Genomic DNA, 25,025 nt, shown 5'->3' on the forward strand with positions numbered 1-25,025 from the left:
AGCCCGGGACGCGGCCGCTGCGAGCGGGGCCCGGCCAGGCGGCGGCGGCGGCTGCGGCAGGACCGTGCGGCCGCCGCCATGTCGCGCTGCGGAGAGGTGAGTCCGAGCTCATGGGGCTCAGCTCGCCCCGCGCTTCCCCTCCGCAGCGGCCCCTCGGGGCGCCGGTAACGGCGGCTGCGGCGGGGCTGCCGGAGCCCGGAGCCCCCAGGGCGGGAGCCGGGCTCGGGGGCACGGAGGGCGCCGGGATCGCCCTCGCCGGGTGTGTCCGGGGGGCTCACGGGGCTGTGAGGCGGAGCAGCCCCGGTGCCCTCGGCAGGGAGCTGCCCTGGCGTTAGTGCCGGTTTGGGCTCTGGGTTCGCCGTTAAGGTGTGAGAGTGTTGCACAAGAGCTGGCGGTGATGTTGGGCTGCAGTGTTGGTGTGTGTCTGTATGTGTAAACAGATATATATAGCCGTATCTATATGTATATATGCATGGTTATGTAACTCTAAAGGTTATTGAAACGGGTGGCGCTTGGAGGAAGGATGTAGAAAGAGATCGCTGTGTTATATTTAGGAAAAGATCATGGACAGTCGCTTTTCCAGTTGCAAAGTAAGTAGAATGAATGGAAATGTTCGCCAATGGTGAAAGACCAAGTGAAAGTACCATGATTTCATGTGAAGTTTTGCCCTACCTCCATATTCTCCATTTCTTTTTCCTCTTTTTCTTTTCCACCAGGAGGTCATAAGTGAGGAGAGTGAGGAGGAAAGCAATGGTGTCAACTTGATGGAGTTCTCAGATGAGATCCTTCTGCACATCCTCAGCTATGTCCCTTGCACAGACCTGGTCCTCAATGTCAGGAGAACCTGCAGGAAACTTGCAACACTTTGCCTTGACAAGAGTCTAACACATACAGTCCTGCTTCAGAAGGATTATAAGGTGGGGAGACTAGCTTGCTTCTTCTGTCAGCTGTCAAGACAAATCTCACTTCTGTAAAACAATGCCAAGAAGTAGAACTTTCCAACGTGTATGCATAAATAGACTGCTCCTGAACTGTGAAATCAAATACACAGTAAGCTGTTTCATAGAAGCATTTATTTTCCAGTATGCTTTGTTAGAACAGTCCTGTGCTCTGTTAGTTATATAAAATACTGTCAGTGAAAAATTAACTTCTCCATATTTCTGGAAGCTAAAATGAAAGTAAACATGACCTTAAAGTTACCAGTTTCCCAAAATATGTTTTCCGTGTTGTTGTGCAAAAAAAATCTTGTGCATGTTGCTGTCAGGCTTGCAATCAAGCAAAGCCAGAAGTTGTGTGCATGTTATAACAAAAATAAAGCTTGGGAAGGAAGGGTGATATATTCAATGAGAACTGTATCAGCCAGTGCAGGCAGGGGAAAGTCCCCTATGCTTGTTTCCAAAAGAGGAAACTGAATGAAGAAGAATGGAAACATTCCTCTTTCAATTTGTGTTTCTGCACATAGCCAGTTCTGCTGAAATAGCTTTGCTGATGGAAAACTGAGGTGGTTTTCCCTTCCACTCTCAGCTGCTGAGCAGCTTCTACTCTTAGGATTACACTTCCTTTTGCTTCTAATGCAGAGCTGCAGAACTGCAGAAGCAAAAGGAAGTGTAATCTGAAGAGTCCAAAGCATGGCAGACTGAGCTGCCAGCAGTGTGGTAATTCTTAGGTTGTGCTGCCATCCCCAAACCTTTGGATGAGCCACATAATCCAAGTACCAGCCACTCTTATCCCCACCTCCAGCTGGGAAACTGAGTCAGTGCCCACCTCTGCCGTATCCCTCACTGAACGTGCTTTTGTTTGGGTGCAGGTGAACAAAGACAAAGTGAAGCAGCTGATGAGGGACATTGGAAGGGAGATCTACCAGCTGAACATGGCCGGGTGCTACTGGCTGCCCAGCTCCACCATCGACTACGTAACATGGTGCAAGAACCTGGTGAAGCTGAACCTGTCGGGGTGCCACGTCACCTCGCTGCGGCTCTCCAAGATGCTCTCCTCGCTGCAGCACCTGCGCTCCCTGGCCATCGACGTGAACCCGGGCTTTGATGCCAGCCAGCTGAGCAGTGAGTGCAAAGCCACCCTCAGCCGCGTCTCGGAGCTGAAGCAAACCCTCTACACACCCTCCTACGGGGTTGTGCCGTGCTGCACCAGCCTTGAGAAACTGCTGCTCTACTTTGAGATCCTCGATCGCTCGCGGGAGGGGTTCATGCTCTCTGGGCAGCTGATGGTGGGCGAGAGCAACGTGCCCCATTACCAGAACCTCCGCATCTTCTATGCCAGGCTGGCTCCTGGCTATGTCAATCAGGAGGTGGTGAGGCTGTACTTGGCAGTGCTGAGTGATCGGACGCCTGAGAACCTCCACGCCTTCCTCATCTCTGCCCCCGGCAGCTTTGCAGAGACGGGAGCCACCAAAAACCTCCTGGACTCCATGGCCCGAAATGTTCGTCTGGATGCTTTACAACTGCCCAAAGCCTGGATTAACGGCTCTGGGCTCCTGCAACACTTGAAGTTCAACAACCCTTTCTACTTCAGCTTTAGCCGATGCACCTTATCTGGTGGGCACCTGATCCAGAGGGTCATTAATGGTGGGAAGGATCTTAAAAGCCTGACCAGTTTGAACCTCAGTGGCTGCGTTCACTGCCTGGCCCCGGAGTCCTTGTTTCGGAAAGCAGAAGATGACATCGACAGCAGCATTTTGGAAAGCCTGGTAGTGTCTTGCTGCAACCTGAGACACCTGAACCTCTCTGCAGCTCACCATCACAGCTCTGAAAGCATAGGGAACCACCTGTGCCAGCTCCTGTCCAGGCTAAAGCACCTGCTCTCATTAGCACTACCAGTTTGCTCCATCACAGATGTTGGTGCAAGCGTGGAGAAACCTCCCAGCACACCTAACTTAGTGCCCCAAACATTTGGAAGGAAAGTTCGGATTGGGGTACAGACATATCCAAGGAACTTGGGGGACCAGACAAATCAGAAGATCGAGTCCTCAGTGTTTTGGGCTCTGATGGGAAGCCTCAGATTTTTGGAAACCTTGGAGATAATTGGGTCCAGTTTCTCCTCTGCCATGCCCCGCAACGAGCCAGCAATTCGGAACTCGTTGCCTCCCTGTGTCCGGGCACAGAGCGTGGGGGATTCAGAGGTGGCTGCCATTAGCCAATTGACTTACCTGCAGAGCCTCACCTTAGCACAGCTGCCAAATATTCTCACGGGCTCTGGGCTCGTCAACATCGGGCTGCAGTGCCAGCACCTGCGGACTCTTTCCTTGGCCAACCTGGGCATGATGGGCAAGGTGGTCTATATGTCTGCTCTCATGGACATGCTGAAACACTGCAAGTGTTTGAGAGATCTCAGGTGAGGGGCTGCCCTTGAACATCTCCCGTTCTGTTTGTGGATCTCCAGAAATGTGATGTGTGGTTTATTGTGGCTACTATTAAAAGCATTCCGGTCCAGAGTACATACAATGCCTTGAAAACCGAGTATTTTCCTTCCTGACTTGTGGAGAATGGGAAGGCATTGCATGTTGTCCTTGAGGGCTCAGGATATGCCCTTTAACCAGTGTTTCAGGAGCAAAAAGTGCTGTGACTGCCTTCCTTTTAGATAAGGAAAAGTGCATGCTGCTTATTTGGGAGCTAGCAGCTTGTCAGGGCTGGTTAAACACTACGTGCCTTTGCTTTTTTTTGGCTTTGTGTACATGCACACCTCTTAAATTTCCAGGAAGGAAGAGACTCCTACACTGTCTAGATAATGTAGTTTTCTTTGGGTTTCCCAATGAGATATTTGTCTGCCTTGGGTTTGTATGAAAATCTTGCCTCTTTATTTTTTTATTTCTTTTCTTTGTAATGTACTGAAAATATTCCAGATATAGAGTTTGTCCTGTTGGTGTTCCTCTCCTGATAGGATTTAAAGGATCCTACCAAGGATCTGATCTTAAAGAGTGCACAAAGAAGCTTCATGGTAGCCAAAATGTGCTGTGAAAGGAAACTGTGATGGTTTCCTTGCAGTAGTCCATATGAACACAAACATTATCACTTTAGGAAGATGGGTTTTTTTCTTTTTATTTTTTCCTTTCCAAAGTCAGCCTCTTTCAGTGAAACTGCAGAACCCGTCAGTCCCATTGTCCCCCTTTGTTCACCAAGCTCCAAAGTGCTGTGCAGTTGAGACAGCAAGGTCACAGTTACTGTGGCTGAAATTACTGCTCATCACCTGAGACTGGTGCTTGTGTGCCTCTCCCTGGTCCACTGCAATAGTGAGGGCAGCCAGGGGGGCTGAAACACCTTAGGAGGGTTTTCATTTTCCACCACTTCCCATTCATAATGGGGGAGGAGTGTGCCGGTCTCATCCGAGGGGTGGCAGCTGTTGGGAATTCAGTTGCTCAAGGTCTTGGGTTATGTGAATGTGTCTTTAACCTTGAGGAGAGTAAATAGCCATGGAGGAACTGAGGGCTGGGGAAGGAGGTTGGGGTGTGCAGTGCTGCTTTGCTCATCCTGGGCCCTGTAGCTTCCTGAGGCTTTGAAATGGAGGCCAAGAGTGATAGAGATGGGAGGCAGCACAGAGCCTGGAATGAAGGCTGCAACGGGGCTGTCTCCTTGTGCTGCATTTGGGTGGAAACTGTCGCTCTTCTTCCCTGAGTAAAGTCTAAGGTTTTATATTGGCTTAAGATGGTTTTAGAAATTAGCACTTCCTCCCGATAACGTAGTTTCCTTTTGATTTGACTGATTCCCTGCTGTTCCCACCCTTTTTCCTTTCCCAGTTTTCCAGGCTGAGGAACGAACACGTTTAAGGGGCTATTCCAAAGCAACATTGCCATCTAGCGAGTGCGGGGCGGCATTGCAGGTGTGGCTGGTGCATCCAGAGATTCACCTGGAAACCGGGATCCTGGAGATTCTGTGCTTTTTGTCCTAAACTTACAGTGCCTCAGTAATGATGTTGAAAAATTGAAAAGAACTGCTCGTTCTCTTGATACGAATTTTAATTTATTACCCAAAGTGTTGATATGCTCTTAGGATCTCTTCAGGCAGTGCCACCTGACAGCAGTTGTAAGCTGAGACTGAAACAGGATTTAACAATTAACAGGATTAAGTTGCTGAGATACCCCTGCATACTACAAAGCCTGTGCAGAGATTACCCAGAGCAGGCTGGGCTGACAGCTTGTTATCACCTCATGGATTAACCTTCCTGGAGCTCTTGGCTTTCCTGACCCAATGACTGAGATTCCCAAGTGCTCTGAAGCCTGGTAGTAAATCTGCACTAAGCAGATGAATTCTCCTGGTGGCACAGGCCTCAAACAGGTCCAGCTCCTTGCAGGCTGGTTTCTGTGAGGGAGTCGCCCACTTATGCTGCTGGGTAAAACACAGAGCCCTTGTTGGCCAGGTATGATCACTGTCATTTCATTGTCCTCCTGGATCACCGTGGTAGAGGATCCTGTCTCTCTTCCCTGAGCCAGGTGTTTAAGGTAAAGGTTGGGTTGATGATGGTTGGTTCTTCCTGTGGGAGAGCAGCAGCTCTGATCCTTTGCCAGGGCTGGTTGTGGTCGCTGTGTTGGCCCCAGTTCTTCATCAGCCTGTGTGCCCTGTGTATTTTTCATGGCAGGAAGCTGAAGATAGGACCAGTTTGGGCAGTGTTTGTACACTGGAGCAGAAGGTCCCTAAACCCACACCACCTGCTTGGTGGATGTCAGGTACAGAAGCCAGGCTGTGCTTTTAAGACCAGAATGGATCTGCTGCTTCTCTTACCCACCATACTTTGTGGGAAACTTGCAAAACCAAGGTTACTCCAAGGTCACTCCCTGTGGGTGCCAGAATTCTGCATTTAGGGCTTTCCTGCCTATTTGTGCCCTTGTCCTTCAGGGCTGGAGGCACTCCTCGCTCCGTTTGCCAGCCCCCCATGAATGTGCTGTGTCTTTCCCTCTTGTCTGGGAGCATCCCAGGCATGAATTGCCCATTGAGTTGTTTTTGTTTATTCCTGCAGGCTGGAACAGCCCTACTTCTGTGCGGGCGCCCAGTTCTTCCAGGCACTGAGTCACTGCTCCTCTCTCCAGCGCCTTTGCATCGTCTCCCGGAGCGGGACTCTGCAGTCTGACGCAGTGATGTCATTCATGGCCAGCTGCCTTGAGGTCATCATGTGCCACATGTTTATGGGAGAGTCTCTTACCGTTTGCAAAAATCTCCAGCAGTCCATTGTCCGGAGGTGAGTGCGGGAAAGGGTGGATGTGGGATTTCTGGAGCTGTTGGAGATTTATCTCCGCTCCCTGGCTTGCCAAGGTTTATATGGCTTGGAGCTCTTGTTCCAAGGAGCTAATAGGTAATGTGTAACTGTTTGGCACACGAGCCAGCCTCTTACTTTAATAAGAGTGAAATATTTGAAGGTATTATATGAATTCTTAATTCCATTCCCACCCATGTTCTCTGCAGTTCTGCTGGCCGAGTTGAGTTCTGGATGCAAAGCTCCATCATAAATCAAATGACACTTTTTGTGTAAACAAAACATCTGCCGACATTTAAGTACTGAGAGATTTGACCTTGAAGCTTTCCTCCTTTCCCACAAGTGACTAAGATAATTCTCTGTCCTCTAATCACTTGTAAATGTCACTTACTGATAATCCCCTGGCAGCGCAATTCAAAGCCTTTAAAGGGTTGTTGTGAAGGGTTTTTTCTTCGGAGGGTGCTTGAGGGGGGGGGAATCGGTACAAACTGCCTTTGCACGTTTGGCAGTTCTTAAATGCATTTTGCTTGGCCCCTTGCAGCGTTCTGAGGCTCACGTGGTGGGAAACGTTTGTGTGTGAGCCGTGAACTGCATTTGAAAAGAGAGCTTTTAATTACGCTTGGAATTTGGAAATCTTCTAATAATGGCAGTCATCTTACAAAATATTTCCCATGCAGCAGACTTTCCATTATTATCTTTTTTTTTTTTTTTTTTTTTCTATGAGGCTATTTCCCCACCTACAGCCTGTTTTCTTTGTCACCTACTCTTGCTGTGCCCTGTTAAGCTCTAATAAAAATTTCAAATCACACGGCGTTATTAGTGCATCCTAAAGGGTGCTCCTCCCCCCGAGCCTTCCTCCAGCTTCAAACTAACTTATTACACTTGGCTTGTTTCCGTGGATCAAATCCAGGGAAGGCTGTGACTATATTAGCTCCCTACCAAACTGCTCCTGAGATTGCTGCTGCCTCTGAAAGCCTCTGTGTCCTTCTGGCATGGGGATTGTTGGAAACATCTGAGTAAATTCCTTGTGATGTGACAAGGATTCTTTGAGTTTGTTTTACACAGGGCTTCGTATCTGTAAAAACATTACTGGGTTGGTTTCAGTTGTGCTTTGGGGATCCTTGGAAAGAACCAGAAATCTGCGGTTCCCATTTTTTATTTTCCCTCTCTTCTGAGGTGCTGTTGCAGCGCTGCCCAAAATTTTAATGTCCACTTACTGAGCAGAAATAGACCATTCTGCAGTCTTTTCTCCCTCTTTTTCTCTGTCATGGATGTGATTCTCACTACATTCTCTACCTCTTTATAATCTAAACCCTGGGAACTTTCTAAAGAGCAGCTGATGCCTGGTGGAAATGTTAAAAACTATTTTTATATTTAGCTACAGTTCTGGCTGTCAAGCTTATTTTCTTCTTTTGTATTTTATTAATAGAGACACTTGTATGAAAACAGGGTTTTTTGAAGGTGGGTTTTGGTTTGTTTGTTTTTGTTTGTTTTTTTTTTTTTCTGAAGAGAGCATCTGCTCCTTCTGCAAATTCTACACCTGAAGTCATAATCCTCTGTGACATTGTAATTGGTGGCTCTGGAAACGATTTTGATGTCATGTAAGATTATGACTTCAGGAGGAGGATAAGCAGTGGGAGCAGATGCTCTCCTAAGCAACAAAGATCCCGTTCTCATGCAACTGTCTCTAGTAATCAAATGGAAGAAACAAAATACAGAAAATGATGTGTAAGCAAAGCCTGGAGTCTTCCATGAGCCATCAGCGAGTCTTTAACCACGTGACTTCTCCAGCAATTCCATTCTCATCCTTGCACAAATGTGCCTTGGGATGGGGTCAGGAATTGACTTGCTCTTGACTGCATTTTGTCTGCTACCCCAAGGCAGAGAGATGTGCAGTAAAATCTGTGTGTGAGCTTAAACCTGTGGGTATGGCTCCAATTCACACAGCATGGCTTCCTCTAAGAGTGTGCAGCTGGTGTCTCTTTAATCCAAGTTTTACACCAGGCAGCAAGTTGGAAGTTATCCTTGTGCCAGAATGAAACAAGGGGATTTATGCTTTTTTTTTTTTTTTCCATTTCTTGGGAATGTGTGTGGATGCTGCGTGTGAAATATGGGGAGTGGGTGGAAGGGAGGATGTGAGAGCAGGGACCTTGAACTTCTGTTTGCTCCCTTTCTTGAGCTGTGGCAATTGATCCATATTCTTCAGGTCCTACTGAGGGTCAGAGTTCCTGTTTAGGGCTGTGGTGAAGGTGTTGTTTAGGATGAGAGATAGTTTTGAACAGCAAAATGGAGCCAAAGGGGGGGTTCACATTCTCCCAATGCCTCTAAAACAGAGAAGAAATGTGACTGGGAATGGGAAGGACCCAGGGCTGGCCATGCTGCAGGAGTTTGCTGCAGGAGGTAGAGCTGAGAGGGCTTGAAAATGAATATAGTGCAGGGCAGTCCTTTTTCAAGTGTGGGTGCACAGGAGGGTTTGGGTAACAGAAGAAGGCAGAACCTCTCTGGGGAGAACAGACTGGTTTTAGCTGTGGAATTGTACTGGAAGATGGTGAATTTACAGGGTGTGGTGATGGGAGCTTGGGAATTAAATCTGCTGCATCACAGCAGTGGCTTAAAGCCTGGGCTGCTTCTCAAACTGTCCCTTTTTACTGTAAAAGGAGGTTAGTGTTATGTATTTCTGTTCCACTGGCCTGAAAAGAGAGGTTGTTCTCATGTCTCTTAGTCTTGTGATAGCTTTGAACCAGACTCTGTGTTGTCCAGCTTTCTGGTGAGCAGCTTCTGCTTGAAGTTTGCTGCTATTTGGGACGAACTAATTCGTGTATTTGAGTCATTAAAAGCCTCTGATTCAGTTCTGGCTCTTTTGCAATGAAACACAATAAGCAGAGCAGGGCTCATCTGGAGCCTCATCAGCAAACAGGAGGCTTGCAAGGGCAAGGTCTCCTCTGAGCTGTAGAGCAGACTGTAAAGATTGTTTCCCTCTGGGCAGATAAATCATTGCAGTGTTTTTCTTTATTCTTTTTCCTTCAGTGTGGATGGGAGGGGGGAGCTCCTTTATGGTTCAGGGAGATGCTCTGCACATAAGAAGGGCGTAGTGGTTACAGTGGGAGATGTGGCTCGAGTGATCCAGGTCCACTTCCCTGATCTTCCTCAGGTTTCACATGTGACGTTGGTTTAGTCTCAGTTTCTGTGTAAATTGACATTTTTCCCCCCCATCACATGGTGCTCAGCTGCTGCCACACTTCAGATAGCAGCAGATCCAATGAACACAATGTTTTCCATTTTATGCTTGGACCCGAACTTTGCTGGAGTGCTCAGCTCCAAGCACGTGTTATCCCTGTTTAAATAACTCTTCTGTTCAAACCACTGCAGCACTAACTCCACAAACCCTAAAATACCACAATTTGAGGCCCTGTGGTTGGAGGTTCAGGTGTGACCCCAGACTTGCTGCTGTGCCAAAACTTCTTTGCAGAAAAGGTAAATTTGCTTTGCCATTTTGGGCTGAGCTGCCACGCTGGGATTGTTTCTAAATCCCTGCACAGACCCGTGTGTCCAAAGGCAGTTCCAAGGGATTGAGCCTCCCAGGAGCTTTCCCGATCTTTTCCACAGTGTTATTTTGTGGAAGAGTCAGTAGATGGAGCTGTGACCCATGGAAGGTCCCACCATTTACCAACGGGCTGCATGCTAAATAATCGGTATTTATATGCCGGTGTGTCTCTGCCCCAAAAATCCTGCGGGCAAGGAATTTGGATGACTTCAGGCTTGCACAGCTACATGGGGTTAGCAGGCACTTCACAAATGTGCAGGAGAAGTTGCTTTCCTGGTGCTTTCCTTGCTCTCAGAAAACAGGCTGGAAGAGGGGATGGGAAATGCTTCAGCAAATATCCCCTTGGCTTCAAGGACAGATTTTTATTTTCCACTGTGTGCCTTTAGAATTTTGTCGGTTTTAGCTGAAGTGTTTAGATAGCTCCTGTCATTGTAGTGATTTCAAGGACTCTACAACACCAGACAATACAAGCCAGTGAAAAGTCCTTGGAAAAACACCTTGGAAAAAGATCAAGAAAGCTACAATAAAATAAAAACAAACAAACAAATTTTAAAAAACCCCAAAGCAAAACACAAAACCTCTAAGAACACGACATCATTAGGGATTCTTCATAAAGAAGGGGGAGAGTGTCAAGGCGTAGAGCTGAGCTGTGGTTTATAGAAATGAATCCAAGGGAAAAACTGTGGTGCAGCTGGAGTGTGTTTTGGGGTGCCCATCCAACACCCCAAAACACACAGTATTTTTTGGTTTTTTCCTGTCTTTCCATAACTCCCTGGCAGGAGGTGCAGCCAGGGGGATGCTGGGCTCTGCTGACAGGGGACAGGACAAGAGGAAATGGCCTCAAGGTGTGCCAGGGAAGGTTTAGGTTGGATACTAGGGACAATTCCTTCACCAAAAGGGTTCTCAAGGCCTGGCAAAAGCTGCCCAGGGCAGTGATGGAATCTCCATCCCTGGAGGGATTTAAGAGCCAGGGGGATGTGGCACCTGGGGATGGGTTCAGTGGTGCCCATGGTAGTGCTGGGGGAATGGTTGGGCTTGGTCTTAGGGGGCTTTTCCACCCTAAACAATCCTGTGGTTCTGTGACTCAGGTCGCTCTTGGGTTAACCAGTGCTGGAAAGTGCAGAGCATTTTTTCTCATTTAGGACAATTTCACTGTCCTGGGGATCCAAACTCAGAGGAAGAGAAACACAAACCTACCCAGCCTTATGCCTGTGTCAGGTACGAGCACTGCTTGGTTTGAAGTGACTTTCATGATAAGATTCCTGCCACTTTCTAGGAAGACCTTTCAGCCTAAATTAGATCTTCTTGTTCAGTCTTCTGTAGCATTACCTACATTTCCCTGTGCTTGTTATTGTCCTTTTTTAGTGTGAAACTCTTGGCTGGATCTTCCCTTTTTCTTAAACTGCTGATTCCAGTGGCCCTGTGTGGCTGTGAGCTTGCTGAAAGGATGAGGCAGCCTCCTGGGATTCAGTTGCAGAAACAGGGCTTCCAGGTGGGAGCACAGGGCTGAAATGGAGTATTGGAAAGTGCTGAGTGAGCCAGTCCCTCTCCTGGCATTTAGCACAGGGCTGAGTTATCACAGATGAGTTTTTGCTCACCTCAGGGCTAAGTATTCCCCCTTGCCCTGGATATCCCTGCAGCATTCTGCTCCCCTGGATTCTCATTGTGGTCTCAGGCTCATAAAATCCCATTTGGGGATCCCTTTTACTCTTAGAGGGGTTGGAGGGGGCTCTAGGGGCAGTAGGTGATTGCAAGATCATCTTTGAATTCAGCCAATCCTGTGCTGCCCACCCGACTGCTGCAGTTCTACAGCCACTGCAAAAAGCTGCTGTGAGCACCTAGGGCTTATTCAAGATTTTCAAGCTGGTTTTGCATCCCTTCAGCACCTTCTCTTCCTTCTGACCTTGAAGAAGTGCCTGTTTGCTGCTGGCTTTCCTGGTCCCAGAGCTGCAGGCGGTGGCTGCTGATCCCACCCTGCCAGCCCCAGTGTGCAGATGGCTCCAGCCCTGCACAAGTGGGATTGCAGAGGACTTAATGTATCACCAGGCTGGTGTAGTGAATCATTAGCATCCTGCTCAAGCTTTCATTGTCTGTTTCATTTCCTGCTCTTGGAAACCCCTGAATCATTCTGTCACAGACTGAATAACAAACTGCATCCTTGTCAGATTGCGTTGCCCAAGGATTCCTTGGCGGGCTTGGCGAAGGTTGAGTGCATGAGGTGTGGCCCAGACACCTTTGCTTCTACCAGGGATGTTGTTTATGGGTGGGTTTAAATACTTTACAAGCCAGCAGGGCTTGTGGGACCATCCCCAGTTTGCCATATTAATCTATCTTCTTTTGGGGGTACTCACAAACCCCCTTCTTTAAATGCATTCCTGTGGCTGACCCAAATGCCTCGTTCTAACTGCCAGCTCCTCATGTGTTTTGAAAGGAATTCAGTTCTGAAACCTTCCTCAGCGGGCAGATTGGTTTGTGCATGAAATAACTTCCAAGGATTGTCCTCTCTCTCTTGGCTGAGAAATAATATTGGAATAGCACTGTCGTGCTTTCTCTTCATGAGGGTGTAAAAGCCTGAACGGAAGCATTAACTGCAGCTTTAAAGCATTTCCATAGTAAAATAAATCTAATTGAGCAGTTATTGCAGTAGCTTTTTAATTTGTGGAAGAGATTAGGAAATAACTTTCAGCTTGCTCTGGCAGAGCACTCCCCTAGGACGTGTCCTGGGCGCTCTGGCATCGCTCTTTGGGTTCCTATTTCCCTCCCCCTCTAATTGTCCGGTCACATTTGAGTGATGCAGAGTTCAGCTGGCAAAATAACATAGGAACCTCAGTCTGCAGGCGTGTTTGATACAAACCTCAGCTCACAGGAGAAGCAGCAGAGTGCCATTCATGCCTTACAGGGAAACCACAGCAGAGAGATGTAATTTGCCTCGGCTCGGGATGACTCTGATGTGTTATTGCTCCTTCCCTGTGGCTCAGCGCAGTGGCAAATGAAGAAGCTGCATTCAGGATAATGGGAGAGTTGGCAGTGATGTGTGTGAGTGATTTCCAGAGTCCCATCTACACCCCTTGGTCTCAGGTTGGAGGCTGCAGTGATGGGACTTAAGTGTGGAAAAATCAGCAGCTGTGGGAGAATGTTGGTTTGTCTACATAGACATGAAGGGATGGAAGATACCCCTAAAGGAAAACGCTTTATAGCAAAAATATCTCATTGTGTGGAGTTAAGGGCAACCAGAGGAATCTGAACATCTTTCCTTGGGAACTTTTCAAGTCCATTTCTGAGGTTTGGAAATAAAGTCTGCTTAGCACTGGCACTCTGGCAGGGCTGGAAGGGAGGATGGCACTAGAGAGTGGATCTGCTTTAGAGTCAGTGTGTGGAGGGTTTGGACCCCCCTGAGAGGCTTCTGGGGGATGAGTGGGAGGCAAAGGCTCTCCCTGCTCCCAGGAGAAGGGTCCTGGGAGAATCCCACCTACAGTTTCTTTGGTGAGGCCAAATCCTCTTTGGAAGATGCTCCTGTAGAAGCTTCTTTGGCAGTCACTGTAGGCAAGGAGGGATTTTCAGCTCCTTGGTACTGAGGTCAGGGCACGGCCAGCGGAACAAATGTTGAGTGTTTGCCTGGCCTTCCCTGGGAAGATGAGAAAAGTGTGAGTGTGTGTTGGGTCATGCTGCTGCCAGCTGCTCCAGCTTGCCCTGGCACTTCCTCCATTCCACCGTGCCATGCTGCAGGAAGGGAGTTTCCAGGCTGGCTCAGGTGTGCTGGCTGAAGCTTTCAGGACAGATGCCACACTTGAACTTGGAGGTGTGAGCAAGTCTTCCAGTAAAAACAGGCTGTGCCTGGCAGAGGATTAGCAGGGCTTTGTGCATGTCGGTGAGAAAGCTGCATACGGGGCAGAAAGTGAGTTGGTGTGAAACTTCTGCTCTTGAGAAACTTGTGGCTCTCCAAAAACAGCTCACCAGCCTGTGGGGAAGGTCAGACCAGGGAGGGGAGAAGGTGTGTGACTGCAGCAGAGACTGGTTTGCGTTTGTGAGAGTTGTGCCAACCAGAGTCCACATCTGCTCTGTTCCCCCAAATCAAACTTCTCCTCATTTCCTTCCTTCCTCTCCTTCTCTAGAGCTTCTTTTTCCATAAGCTCAGCTTGGTTTGTGGAGGTCAGAGATCTGCCCTTGATCCATTCCTGATACTCTGTATTCCCTCACTTCATCTGCTGTGTGCTGCTTTTGTTGGCAGTGTTTAATTAACCCTCCTTGTGTCCTGCTTGCCAGCCTCTGGGAAGTGGGATGTGCTGAAATGTCTCATTTGGCTTAGGACTTTCCTTGGGTTTCTGTGGTGATCTCAAGGGGAAGAACATTCTTCAGCCCCAAATACTGCCTTATCCTTTGCCTGCAAGTAAAGGAGGTTTGAGCAGCACCTAATGCAGAGAGCTGTCACGTCCAGGGTCTGTGGTGCAGGGGCTGGGTGTGATCCATCTTTCCAAGGCTGGCTGGGGAGATTCCCCATGGCTTTGGGCCACCCTTTGGATCTATCAGCAGGTGGAATCTCCTGGGGACTGGCTGTCCTCTCTGGAGAGGCATGTCAATGTTTGCCAGGAGATAACTGCATTCCAGGGAGGGTCTCTTTTGTCTTGCTAAAATCGAGGAAATCTGATCAAAGTGCAGCCTTGCTTTAGACTTTTTTCTCTTTCTTTTTGACTTTGTCCCTGACCTACATATTGGATCCTGCCACAGTGGTTGGAAGTAATTGAGAGTGTAGTGTTAGGCTATTTACCAAGCTGTTCACTTGAAAATAACCTTACTGAGTCCAGTCCACACCTGTTCTGGGAGAATTCTGGAGACAAATAGCAAAGCATCGTTAACCCTTTCATCCACACACAACCGGTTCAAGATCTAAGAGCAGAGAGACGCTGATGCCAGGAGGAGTCTGTGACACAGGGTGTGCTTCATCATTTGTTTCCCAGCTCTGTGGATGATTCCAGCCAGCTGCTGAGACCAGGTCTGCTCTGTGTCCACATCCACGTGAGGACACTTCAGAAACCTCCTTGTGGAGATTCCTGCTGGGTGGTGCTTGGTTTGGTGTTGATTCTGCTGGACCAGAGGTTATGCTGGAAAATATAAATGGCGGGGGGGGGGAGAGGGAGGGAGGTGTTTTCTTTGTTATCCCAGTGGTTGTTTCTGATTAAAGGATCAGTTTTGAAGGGGCTGCTAGTCAGTTGCATAGAAAACTTGCTTTCATTTAATTAATCATGATGAGTTTAGTCTGGAGGTTTTGTAGGAGAGAGCAGGCAAGCATATCCTTGGCTTTTTTCCCTTGGAAAAAAAAAAACCCAAAAAAACAAACCCAAACAAAAAAAACCCAGGGCTTCATGTCTGAAACTGCAACTCTTTTGTCTCCCTGGGTCAACATCCTTCTCTGTCCTTTGGGTTTTAATTTTACAAGCCCTGCGTTTGCAGAGGTGGATGGAGTTTGAAGTCCATCCAGGTGTGGAATGAGGAAAGAACCCTCAAGAAGATTACAGGAGCTGTTCTGCAACTCATTAACTCACTCTCTTCCCCTTCTTGTTATCTCCTCCCCATGCCTGGGGCCTTTCGAAGTAGTGCTCTAAGTGCCTCTCACTTAATCTAGCCCACCTGGACAGGTGTATGAAGAAAGGAATTGCCTTCCGGGGGAGGACTAAAGGAGCAGAGATTGCAGAGGGAGGCTGCTTTTGGGAACTGCTAATCCCAGTTTAACATTATGACAGCTGCTCGTTAAAATCAGGGTGTTTTTTAACAGGCAGTTAAAGGAGAGGCTTTGCACGCACATTTAACTGAGAATAATAGTGAACCATGTGCATTTGATTTTTTTTTTCCTTAAATCACGCAAATTGTACATGGAAAGAATTCTCTGGCGTCAACTTGCTGGGGTATGGAATTTACAAGGTTTGCAGTAACATACAGTTTCCTGTTGAGGGGGGGGAGAAAATCACAAAGCTTTCTTTTTTTTCTCTTATTTTAAGATCAAGTTCAAACCCCTGGTATAAACCCAGCCTCTTGAGGAGGGACACTTAACTGCGTTGGGGTTTTTCACTTGTCTCGGTGGCAGTTCATCATGTAAACTTGTCTGGGTTCTTGTTTTTATAGCTACATGTAAAGGCTGCTTATAAACTACAATTTTGTACATGGTGAGAAGGCACTCTCTCCAATTTGGGAGAGTCTGTATACAAAGAAGGAAGCAGTTTCTTTCCCTTGGGGAGATGGCAGTTTCTTCCTTTGCTGGACTTCAGTAAACTCGGTCCATTAACATGATTTTCTCTGCAGGACTGTGGTGTTGGATAAGAAACACGAAGAGCTGAGGCAGAGCAGGGACTATCAAAGAGACATTTGGCTGTATTTTATGTGATTTCACTGCAGACTTTACCAGCTGCCTCCCAGATCAGCAGTTATTTGCTGGTTGATTTCTTGAGGGCAGTGCTGTGGAAGTAAGAAGCTGCACAGCTCTGACACAAGTCCCCAGATCTACTCAGGGAGCCGTGTCCTTTTCTGCCAGCCCTTAGGCATGAGGCATGAAGGGCAGGTCTGTGATGCAGAGAGATAGAAAATTGCCCCAGGTAGTTCTGTTGCTGGAAATTCTTATTCCTGCAGCTACTTAGGTTCAGGCAAATTAATTCAACCCACCAAGGCTGAGCAGCTAGCCTGGGAATGGAAGTTTCTCTGCTGTGTTTTTGGCAGCTCTACTCCAGATCGTTTGTGGATGGGAATGTCCTTTCTGTCTCCCAGGAGATGCCAGTCTCTCGTGGTGCTTTCTTCAGCTGGCTGCATTGCTGCCTGGGATTTTCATGTCTGTTTCCAGCAGCTGGATCTCCAACCTTTCCTCAGTGTTTGACACAAACCTGGCCATTTCAGAGCTAGAGATGAGCTGGGAATCTTCCAGGCACGCACCAGTCTAAGTTTGTCGAGCAGAGAGCTTCTCTTTGGGCCCAGCACAGCTTGGTTCAGCCTCCAGGGACTGGTGCTGCCAGTGTGGCTCTGCCTCCTTGTGAGTGAAAATGAACCGGTCCTCGTCACCCCCTTCAGAGGAAACACCTTGGTGGCACAGGACTAAGAGTCACTGATCTTTTTCATTTTAAGGTGTAGCTCTTAAGGGTAATTATGCCACAGTTTTACCCCCCCCCCCCAGCTTTAAAAGACTGAGCTCTTGTTACACTGCACTGCTACCACCATTTTTCTTCCTCACAGGTTGCTGTCATGTAAAGTACTTGCTGGTGGGCACTTGGGCTTTTTCTGTACGGTTCTTTCTGCATTGCATAATGGCTTTAACTCGTGCAAATTTCTTCCTTTGCTCTGCAGCCTGGATTGAAAAGAAGGCTGCAGTGTGTGAGTGTGAGCACACTTAAATGCTTATCTGCACATCTGAGCTTTCTAAACTTGCCTATGCTCTAATTGCAGAGTGTAGACTCTGCATGCAGAACAACCCAGCCTGAAGTGATAATCCCAGGCTCAGCCCCGAGGGAATGCCTGACATTGCTCTGGCCTGATTTTCCTAATGGCTCTGCAACTTGCCTCTGGTTTGCAGGTGGTGTAAATTGTTACCGCTGAGCACCTTGCCCAGCTTGGGCAGAGCTCTTGGGATCTCTGATCCTCTAAGAATACCTACCCGTCTTGATTTATTTTTTATTAATTTTTTTTTAAACTTCTTCCTCGCTCCCGATTTTAGGTGCAATTTGGGCTTGTGGCAGCTTAGCAGACTCACTGCCAAGGGGTGCAAACCCAGCCTGAGCTCCTTGCTGACACAGAGAGGGAAGAGTGGGAGACCTGGAGCTCCAGCTGCCCCTCCTGCCTCCTCCTTCCTTGCCCCCATCCTGCATGATCGATGCCCAGGCCATCCCCTTCCCTTGCACTGCAGAACTGGTATTTTTCCTTGGCTAATCACCTGTGTCTGATTTAGTTTCCAGGCAGAGCGCCCTGCATTAAACGTCGTCATTTTCCCTCTGCTTCACGAGGACTTGACAGAGGTCATCAGAGATGTCCCCATGAGGCACTTGGATGAAATTACCTTGTTTAAAAGCAGAGTGGCTGAGGAACCTCCCAATTTGTGGTGGTGACTGCCACAGCATGGAAAGGACAAGTCAGTGTGAACCCATGGAGCAGCTTCTTGTTGGCCTGGATTTCCCATCCTTGACTCCTGGCCACCTCACTGGATGCTGTACAATCACTTCAACCAGGTGCAACTGCAAAATAAAAAAAGCTGGTTCTTTACAGTGGGGAAACATCTATTGGATATTGCTTGCATCTGAAAATCCTGTCTCAAAGGCTTGTGGAATCTGATGAGTATTTCCTTGCGGTTAATATGAATTGTTTTTGTTATTTTACTGAAGTTAAAGGTAAGAGAAACTGACTTAACAATGCTCTTTCCCCTGTGTCCCCTGGTGTCTGTCCCAAGGGCCCCTGTGTACGTTGGCAGTGTGCTTTGTGGTTTTGGTGGAAATCATTCTTTGCTTCAGTCTGTTTTTGGCAAAGTAGAAAGCCTAGGCCAGCTCAGAGGCACAAAAATGTGTTGCTCAATTGAAGTGCATCACATGTTTTCTGTGTTACAAATAGGCATTTGTAGTCACACTCGTGCAGTCACAGATATTTAAAGGTTTGGGGTTTTTTTTTGACTGAGAAGTACCACAAGGACTCTTTATTTTTTAATAACAAATTAAGGTCATTAACACCTTGACCATGGTATGTTCCTGCTGGTGCTGTTTCCATTAGTCTGGTGGAAGAAGTTCTCAGCTCTTCTGGAAATCCTTGTCCTAGGGTAGATGGTGCCTACAGTGAATAAGTTGAGGCTCAGATCTGATTTATATGCAGTCTGTCTTGCAGTGTAGATGGGAATGTAGTGTTCCAGTTCTGTCCTTATATCCCATGCCTTGGGCTCATGCTAATTTTAGAGATGTTATGAAGTATTTTCACAGTGTGATTTCAGTCAGCTTCTCTGCTCCACAGAACTTCCTCAGGCATCAGTAGTGGTCTGGATCACTTTCATATTGCCTTATTTACTGAGCACTTTTAAAAGCATCAGACAGCTGTACCAAAAGCCAAGTTACAAATTCCTGGAGCTACAAGTCTGGGTGGCAGAATTTTCCTTGGTAGCATCCCAGGTCTGTCTTCTGCAAAGCAGCTGCTGACCAGAGCTGTCTGACTTCACCCAAATCCCGAATGTGTTGAGCTCTGCTCTTCTGGGGAGGCCCAGAGTCGTCCAAAGATGATGTGCCCATCTCCTTGTCAGCATTTCCTACTCAAGATGCCCTCTCCCAAATGCTCTTCTGCCCTCAGTGTCCAGAGGAAGCCTGGTCTGATGGGATAGATTTGAGAACAAAATGCATCTCCCAGCCTTGGAGGACTTTCTGTCCTTGCTTTCCAATCAGCCACGTGTGAGCCTGCCTGGAATTGTGTCCCACAGGTGTAAATCTTGAGCCAGGCTGTGACAACCCTTGTGCTCAGAGAGGTTACAGTAAAGAGCAGGTGAGTGTCAGGCTCTGCTAGCACAGGTCTGTGCTTTGCTGAGACCAGCCCTGGTGGTTTGCTGTCTTTCCTGAGGCTCTCATCCTTCCCCTCTGAGGACAGGGAGCCAGCACAGCCTCTGGAGTGCAGCTGGCAGCAGGAATGTGAGGCCAGCTCCCCTGGGAATGCTGCAGCTGAGCTGGGAGCGCTTCTGAGCGTTGGAGGCTCTGCCTCAGCTTCACCTCCATGCAGCTGAGTGTGAGGAGCTGCTGCCCTGCTTCTGCCGCTGTTCTCCCTCCCACTCTCCCCCCTGAGGTCGTTCTTTCTACCTCTTGTCGCATTACTCACCTGTTTGAATCCCCTTCTCCCTCTCTTCAGCACATCAGATGTGCTTTTTGGCAGGAGCACGAGCTGCTGCTCTGCCCAGCTCAGGCCACTTCAGCTCTGCCTGGTTTCTGTCCTGTGTTTTTTTCCTGGGATAACTAGCAGGACTGGGCAGAGGCTGTTTGCAAAGCTGCTTTCTCCTCCTTGTTGGAAGCACTGGCAAAGTTGCTTTGTCCTGCTTGTGCCGCTGGCCTCAGGGCAGAGGGAAGGTGGAGGGTGTGGCAGGAGCTCTCTGGTGCCTTAGGGAGCCTGTTCAGTCCTGTGAAGGAATCCTGATGTTTGGTTGATGAGGCCATTCCCAGCCTCAGCGGGGATTTCCCTTGCACAAACAGCTGTGGCATCAGCAGGGGCCTGGCAGTGCTGCCAGCTCACCTCTTCCTGTTCCTCTGGAAGAGCTGGGCTGGGGGACAGTGCTGTGCAGAAACCAGCCGCTGCTCGATTCTGGTGGGAAACCTCTGCTCTTGGGCTTGCAATCACCTGATGGAACGTGCTGTGCACTTGGCTTGGCACATCCATATCCACCTGCCTGCTGTGCTGCTGCATGGGAGCAGCAGCCAGGTATGTTTGTTAGTGCTGTTGTTCTCTTGCCAGGGCTATGATGTTTGGGCATCTGTGTTCATGCAAGTGGGTCACAAGTCCTGATGATGCTGCCAGTTATAAGCAGGGCTAGGAAAGGTCACCCACAGGTGATGAAGGTAGCATCCCAAATAGTAATAAAGAGCTAAAATCTCCTTCTACCCCCAGCTCCCCAACTCCGGGCCAGTGCTTGATATCTCTACTACAAATCCTCTTATGGAGAGTGAGAATTTCCGCTGCTTTTGCACTCCAGGCAGGATTCACCAGATGTTAATAATGTGCTTATTTTCTCTAAGTGCTATTTTGGCATCGGTGTTAATTACAATTTATATTCTGCAACATTTACACTGGGAAAAGAACCCACCCTAATAGTACCCAATTGGCAGAGCTGGGCTATTAAACACAGCTCCATATGTTCTGAGCAGAGCAGTGCCTGGGACTCAGAGCCCACTCAGCACTCAGGCAGGCAGCTGCAGGGGAAGAGAGGGGAGCAGAGAGAGGGCTTTTCTGCTCCTGGATTTTATTTAATATGAAATCCCCCCCTGCTTTTCTCTGTCCCCATCTCTCCAGAAATCTCCCTCCTGCTATCTTAAGGAGGTGATCTCTGAGCCTGCTGATGCTGCTGTCCATAGTCTGAAACAAATGAATTCAATTCCAGAAGGTGCCCTTCTCACAGGGAGTGCCTCTGCAGGATCCCAGTCCCTGGTGGCTTTTCCTTGCTGCTTTCCAAAGCAGACCTCCAGTCTTTGGGCACTGCAGCAGAAATCTTTGCTTTGACCGCCCCCAAAGTGTCCATGGTTCTGTGGGAGAAGGATGTTCTGGGGCAGTTCTGCTCTTGTGGAAAGCTCAATGTAGATTGCTGCTCTGCTCGTGTCCAAAGTCTTGTTTGGCAAAGTGGCATTTGGTTCCTGAAACTGGCAGGGTCTGGAGTGACCCTGGTGTGGGGAATTCAGAGGGGCTAAGTCATCTGTGTTCCCGTGGGTTTTTTGGGAGTGTAGGTTAAAGGATTGCTTCCTCAGCTGTTTGCAAAGCTGATTTCATGGTCTCTTTAGGAAATGGCAGTGTATGCACTGCTCTGTTAGGAGAAGGGGCTGTGTGTGACAGCCTCTCCCTTCGTGAGAGCTCTGACTGTGGTCACTGCTCTGTCAGGGAGAAGATGGGAGTGCGAGGAGGCAGGGCAGGATGGAGTCATGGATCTCCCTCTGGAAGCCAGACACACATCCTGAGCTTGGGCTGTTTGCTCTCTTGTGGAAGGACAGGAGGCTCCCCAGGTGCTGAACCCTCCCCTCCAGGTGAGGTGTTGCTCACAGGGTAGCAGAGGGCAGGCCTGGGGCAGGGGTGCACTGAGAGCAGCAGAGCCACAGCTCCCCTCACTGGGGTTGAATTCCCATCACTGCCTCCTCCTCTGCAGGACCTGTCCCCTCACAGGGATGTTCAGGGCTGTGGGACAATGGGCAGGTGTGTGGGACCATCCCTGTGAGGTGCTGGGTAGTGCTGGTTCAGGATAGGGCTGTAGAAATTTGGGGACTTTCCCCCTGGTGGAGTGAACCAGTGCAGAAGGGTTGTTTCACCTGTCTAAGGGGGATGCAATTTCCTCTTGGCTGGTCTCAGCAGAGTGTCCAAAGCTGGGAGAGCAGTGCAGGAGCTGTGCTGGGTGCTGCAGAGCCCAGTCTCCTTCCACTGCAGCTCTCCTGCCTCTTTGAGATGCACAGGCAGCCGGGGTACTCCAGCAGGAGAATCATTTCCATAGAAACCAATTGGGATGTTGTACAGGGAATAATGATTAATAGTGAAGGGATGTTGCCTCAGGCCCTTTTCATTTTTTAGGGGGCAGTGAGGGACAAACTGGGGCACAGGTAGGGGGACAGGGAGACTTGAAAACTAATGGAAACCATCTCTTCCATTAATTTCCAGGGCAGCTTCCCCTCTTCTCCTCCTACCCAGCCCCCCACTGCTGCTCCCAGCTTTCGTCAAATTTTCAAAATGGCTAACCTGGTTAGAAATAATCATAATAATAAAAAAGGATGGATGAGGTCTGACTACTAACATTGTTGCTGTTAGCAGCAGGATTTCAGCCATAAAACATGAAGCAAGGGAGGCATTGACCTTTCCGCTGTTTGAAATGAATGGAGACATCAATATCTATTGTTTTGTGGCATTGACCTCTGACGCTCTCAGCTCGCCCTCCCCTTTCTTTTTTTTTAATTTCCCCCTGACACTGGAGGAAAGGGGTCAGTCTGTACCATCTATTGATCCCCATCTTACTTGGTGATAGGGAAATAATTAGAATTTTAAAGATCTCTGCTGCACGCTGGTGAAATACACACACAGAGGCACAGGCTAAGCCCCCGCTTGCCATGTTGTGTTCTCCCCCCTTCCTTGCAGAGATCCAAAGCTCTGAGATCTGAAGGAAGGCAGATCAATATAGGTTTAATCATGATGGGGGTTTTATTTCAGTTTTTTAAATAGTAAAGTGTAACATTTTATGTTAATGTTGTCGGAGCCTGGCTGCCTGGTGCCTTGTTTTATTTATTCTTTTAAGTAGCCCCTTCTTTTGTGAACTTCATCTATGTACAGAGAATGTGAAATCAGGCATTGCTAATTAGCTGTATGACAATTAAGTAATGTAGCACAAAACCATTAGGACACTGGATTTGTTTTTGAAGTTTGTCCTTTGAAGTGGAAGCTGCAACTCCCTGCCCAAGGCTGCTGGGGAAAATGTTTTTCTATCAAAACTTTCTTTGAAAATAAAATGTCAGTGTAAGAGTCCCTATTACTGTCATCTCTCCCTCTAAACAGCAGGTGGAAATTGTTTCTCCTTGTAAAAACTGCTGGCATTGATAGAAAGGGGAATTCAGGAAAGCATTAAATGGGCAGTTGGTCTCCAAACACCCTCAGTTCTGGTAGAGATATTACCAAAAATTCTTCTTTAGCTCCTTGAAAGGGAACGGTGCCACGCTAGGAGAGAAGACCCAGCTCTGGAGATGGCAAAGGGAGGTGGTCCTAAAACTGGGGGTTCATTTCTGACACCCCAAGTGCCACCAGGGTGAGAGCCTGGTCACAGATCCCTGCAGGCTCCTGGGCTCGGGCTCCTCCATCCATCGCGCGCTCGTTTGACCCTTGTGTTTGCATCTGGCCCTTTGTCCTCGTAGTGAGTCCAGTTCTGAATGTGCAACTTTCATGTACGCTGGTGGCATGTAAAACTTCAAATAAAGAGTGGAACATTTGGAACCAGCTCTGCCTCCTTGCCTCCTGCTTCCCTGTCCACGTGGAGCCCAAAGCCACCCTCTGATGGGGAGTGCTTGGGCATTGCCAGGTAAGGGGTGTGTGTGTGTGGGCAGGGTGTGCTGGGAGCTGGGGAGTGTCACTGGGAGTGCTGGGATGAGCACTTCTGGGGTTACAGCCCTGGTCTCCTGGGTTTGGGGATGCTCTTCTGTGGTGTTTGTGGCTGTGGGCTCAGCTGAAGGAGGAGCTACTCTGTGTTTAGGAAATGATTCTCCTCTTTGGATCTCTGCACATCCGACTGCTGAGCTGTGCTGAGGTGGGACAGAGTGTTCAGTACCAGGCTGGGGGGGGACTGGAGCAGCCTGGTCCAGTGGAAGGTTCCCTGCCCATGGCAGCAGGGTTGGAATGAGATGAGCTTTGAGGTCCCTTCCAACCTGAGCTTTTCTGGGATTCTGTAACCATTATCCCTGGGTAGGTGACTCACAGTGGCTCAAGGAAGATCCATTTCTCTGAGCAAGCCCAGGCCACCTCCCACACCTTGCTCTGACAGCTCCAGCCCCTGGATGACAGACAGGACCTACACCACTGCTCTGTGTGAAGCCAAGGGCTAAAATCAAGTGCCTGGTGAAATGTGAACTGGGATCAATGGCACCATGACTGTGTGGATTTAGCTGGGCTGGGCCGGCTGGGGCTGCACGAAGGGGAAGCTGGGATGATGGCAGTGGGCAGGATGGGCTGCTCGTGGTGAAGGAAACTCCTCAGGCATTAACCTGCCTTGGCAGCAGCATTTCTGCCCTGGATGGATCCTGGAGCTGTGCAGTGGTGGCTGCACTGCCACCCACGCTGAGGATTGGAGGGGAGTGGGATGGATGTGCTGGGGCTGCACAGTCCTGGGCTTATGTCTGTGATCAATGCTCAAGAAAATGTGCACCCTGTTGAGCTGCCTCTGTGTTGCTGTTCCCAGGGATGGTGGTTCACAGAGAAGCCAGGCTTCAGCACCTTCTTTGAGTTAGGAAAATCCACAAAATAAACACACAGGAGGAGCAGCTTGGTGGAAAATGGTGCAGCTCATGCACTCGTGTGCTTAAGTCAACTCACCCCAGGTAGCTGAAGTAGAGAAAAGCCTCAGAACTGGGCTGTGATCAGTTTTTTAAAGGTGAGTGAGTCTGTGCAGGACTTGTGGGACTGTAGGAGAGCCTCTGTGCTGGGATCTCTGCCTGCAGTGATCCAAGGTTTTATTCCCAGAGGGGATCATGGGCTCTCCTCTGTTTTTCTGTTCTGGCAGATCTGCTCACCCAGGCATGGAGTGCAGACCCTCCTTCCATCCCTCCTGTGCTTGTGTTTAAGTTATAGATTTTACTGTTCCAATAACATTTATCTAAATGTGCTTTGGGGGGAGGGAGGAAGGAGATAAGGAGGGAGGAGGCTGAGGAAAGAATGTGCTTTTGGACTCTGCTAAGCCTCCATCTTATTGCTGGGACCTGCTGTGGGGTTTTGGAATTCATGATCCCAGGGGAGGAAATGGCTGGAAGAGCTGTGGTCAGTATGAAACACTGGTGGGAGGGAACCCAGGGATAGCCTGTGCAGAGCATCCCTCTTCCCTTTTGGTACTGATCTCATGTCCTCTGCCAGCTTA

General features: G+C 48.7%; 1 protein-coding gene across 1 annotated transcript; it reads left to right on the forward strand.

Annotated features, from left to right (window-relative positions):
* Positions 1 to 23,398, forward strand: FBXL18 (F-box and leucine rich repeat protein 18). Its single transcript, XM_036392321.2, has 5 exons — positions 1 to 96; positions 717 to 917; positions 1,808 to 3,348; positions 5,965 to 6,183; positions 17,664 to 23,398. Exons 1-5 carry the CDS (start codon positions 79 to 81, stop codon positions 17,818 to 17,820), a joined length of 2,136 nt encoding a protein of 711 aa, XP_036248214.1. The 5' UTR covers positions 1 to 78; the 3' UTR covers positions 17,821 to 23,398.
* Positions 23,399 to 25,025: the final 1,627 nt, after the last annotated feature.

This window comes from Molothrus ater, chromosome 16, assembly GCF_012460135.2.
Source record: "Molothrus ater isolate BHLD 08-10-18 breed brown headed cowbird chromosome 16, BPBGC_Mater_1.1, whole genome shotgun sequence".
Lineage (NCBI taxonomy): Eukaryota > Metazoa > Chordata > Aves > Passeriformes > Icteridae > Molothrus > Molothrus ater.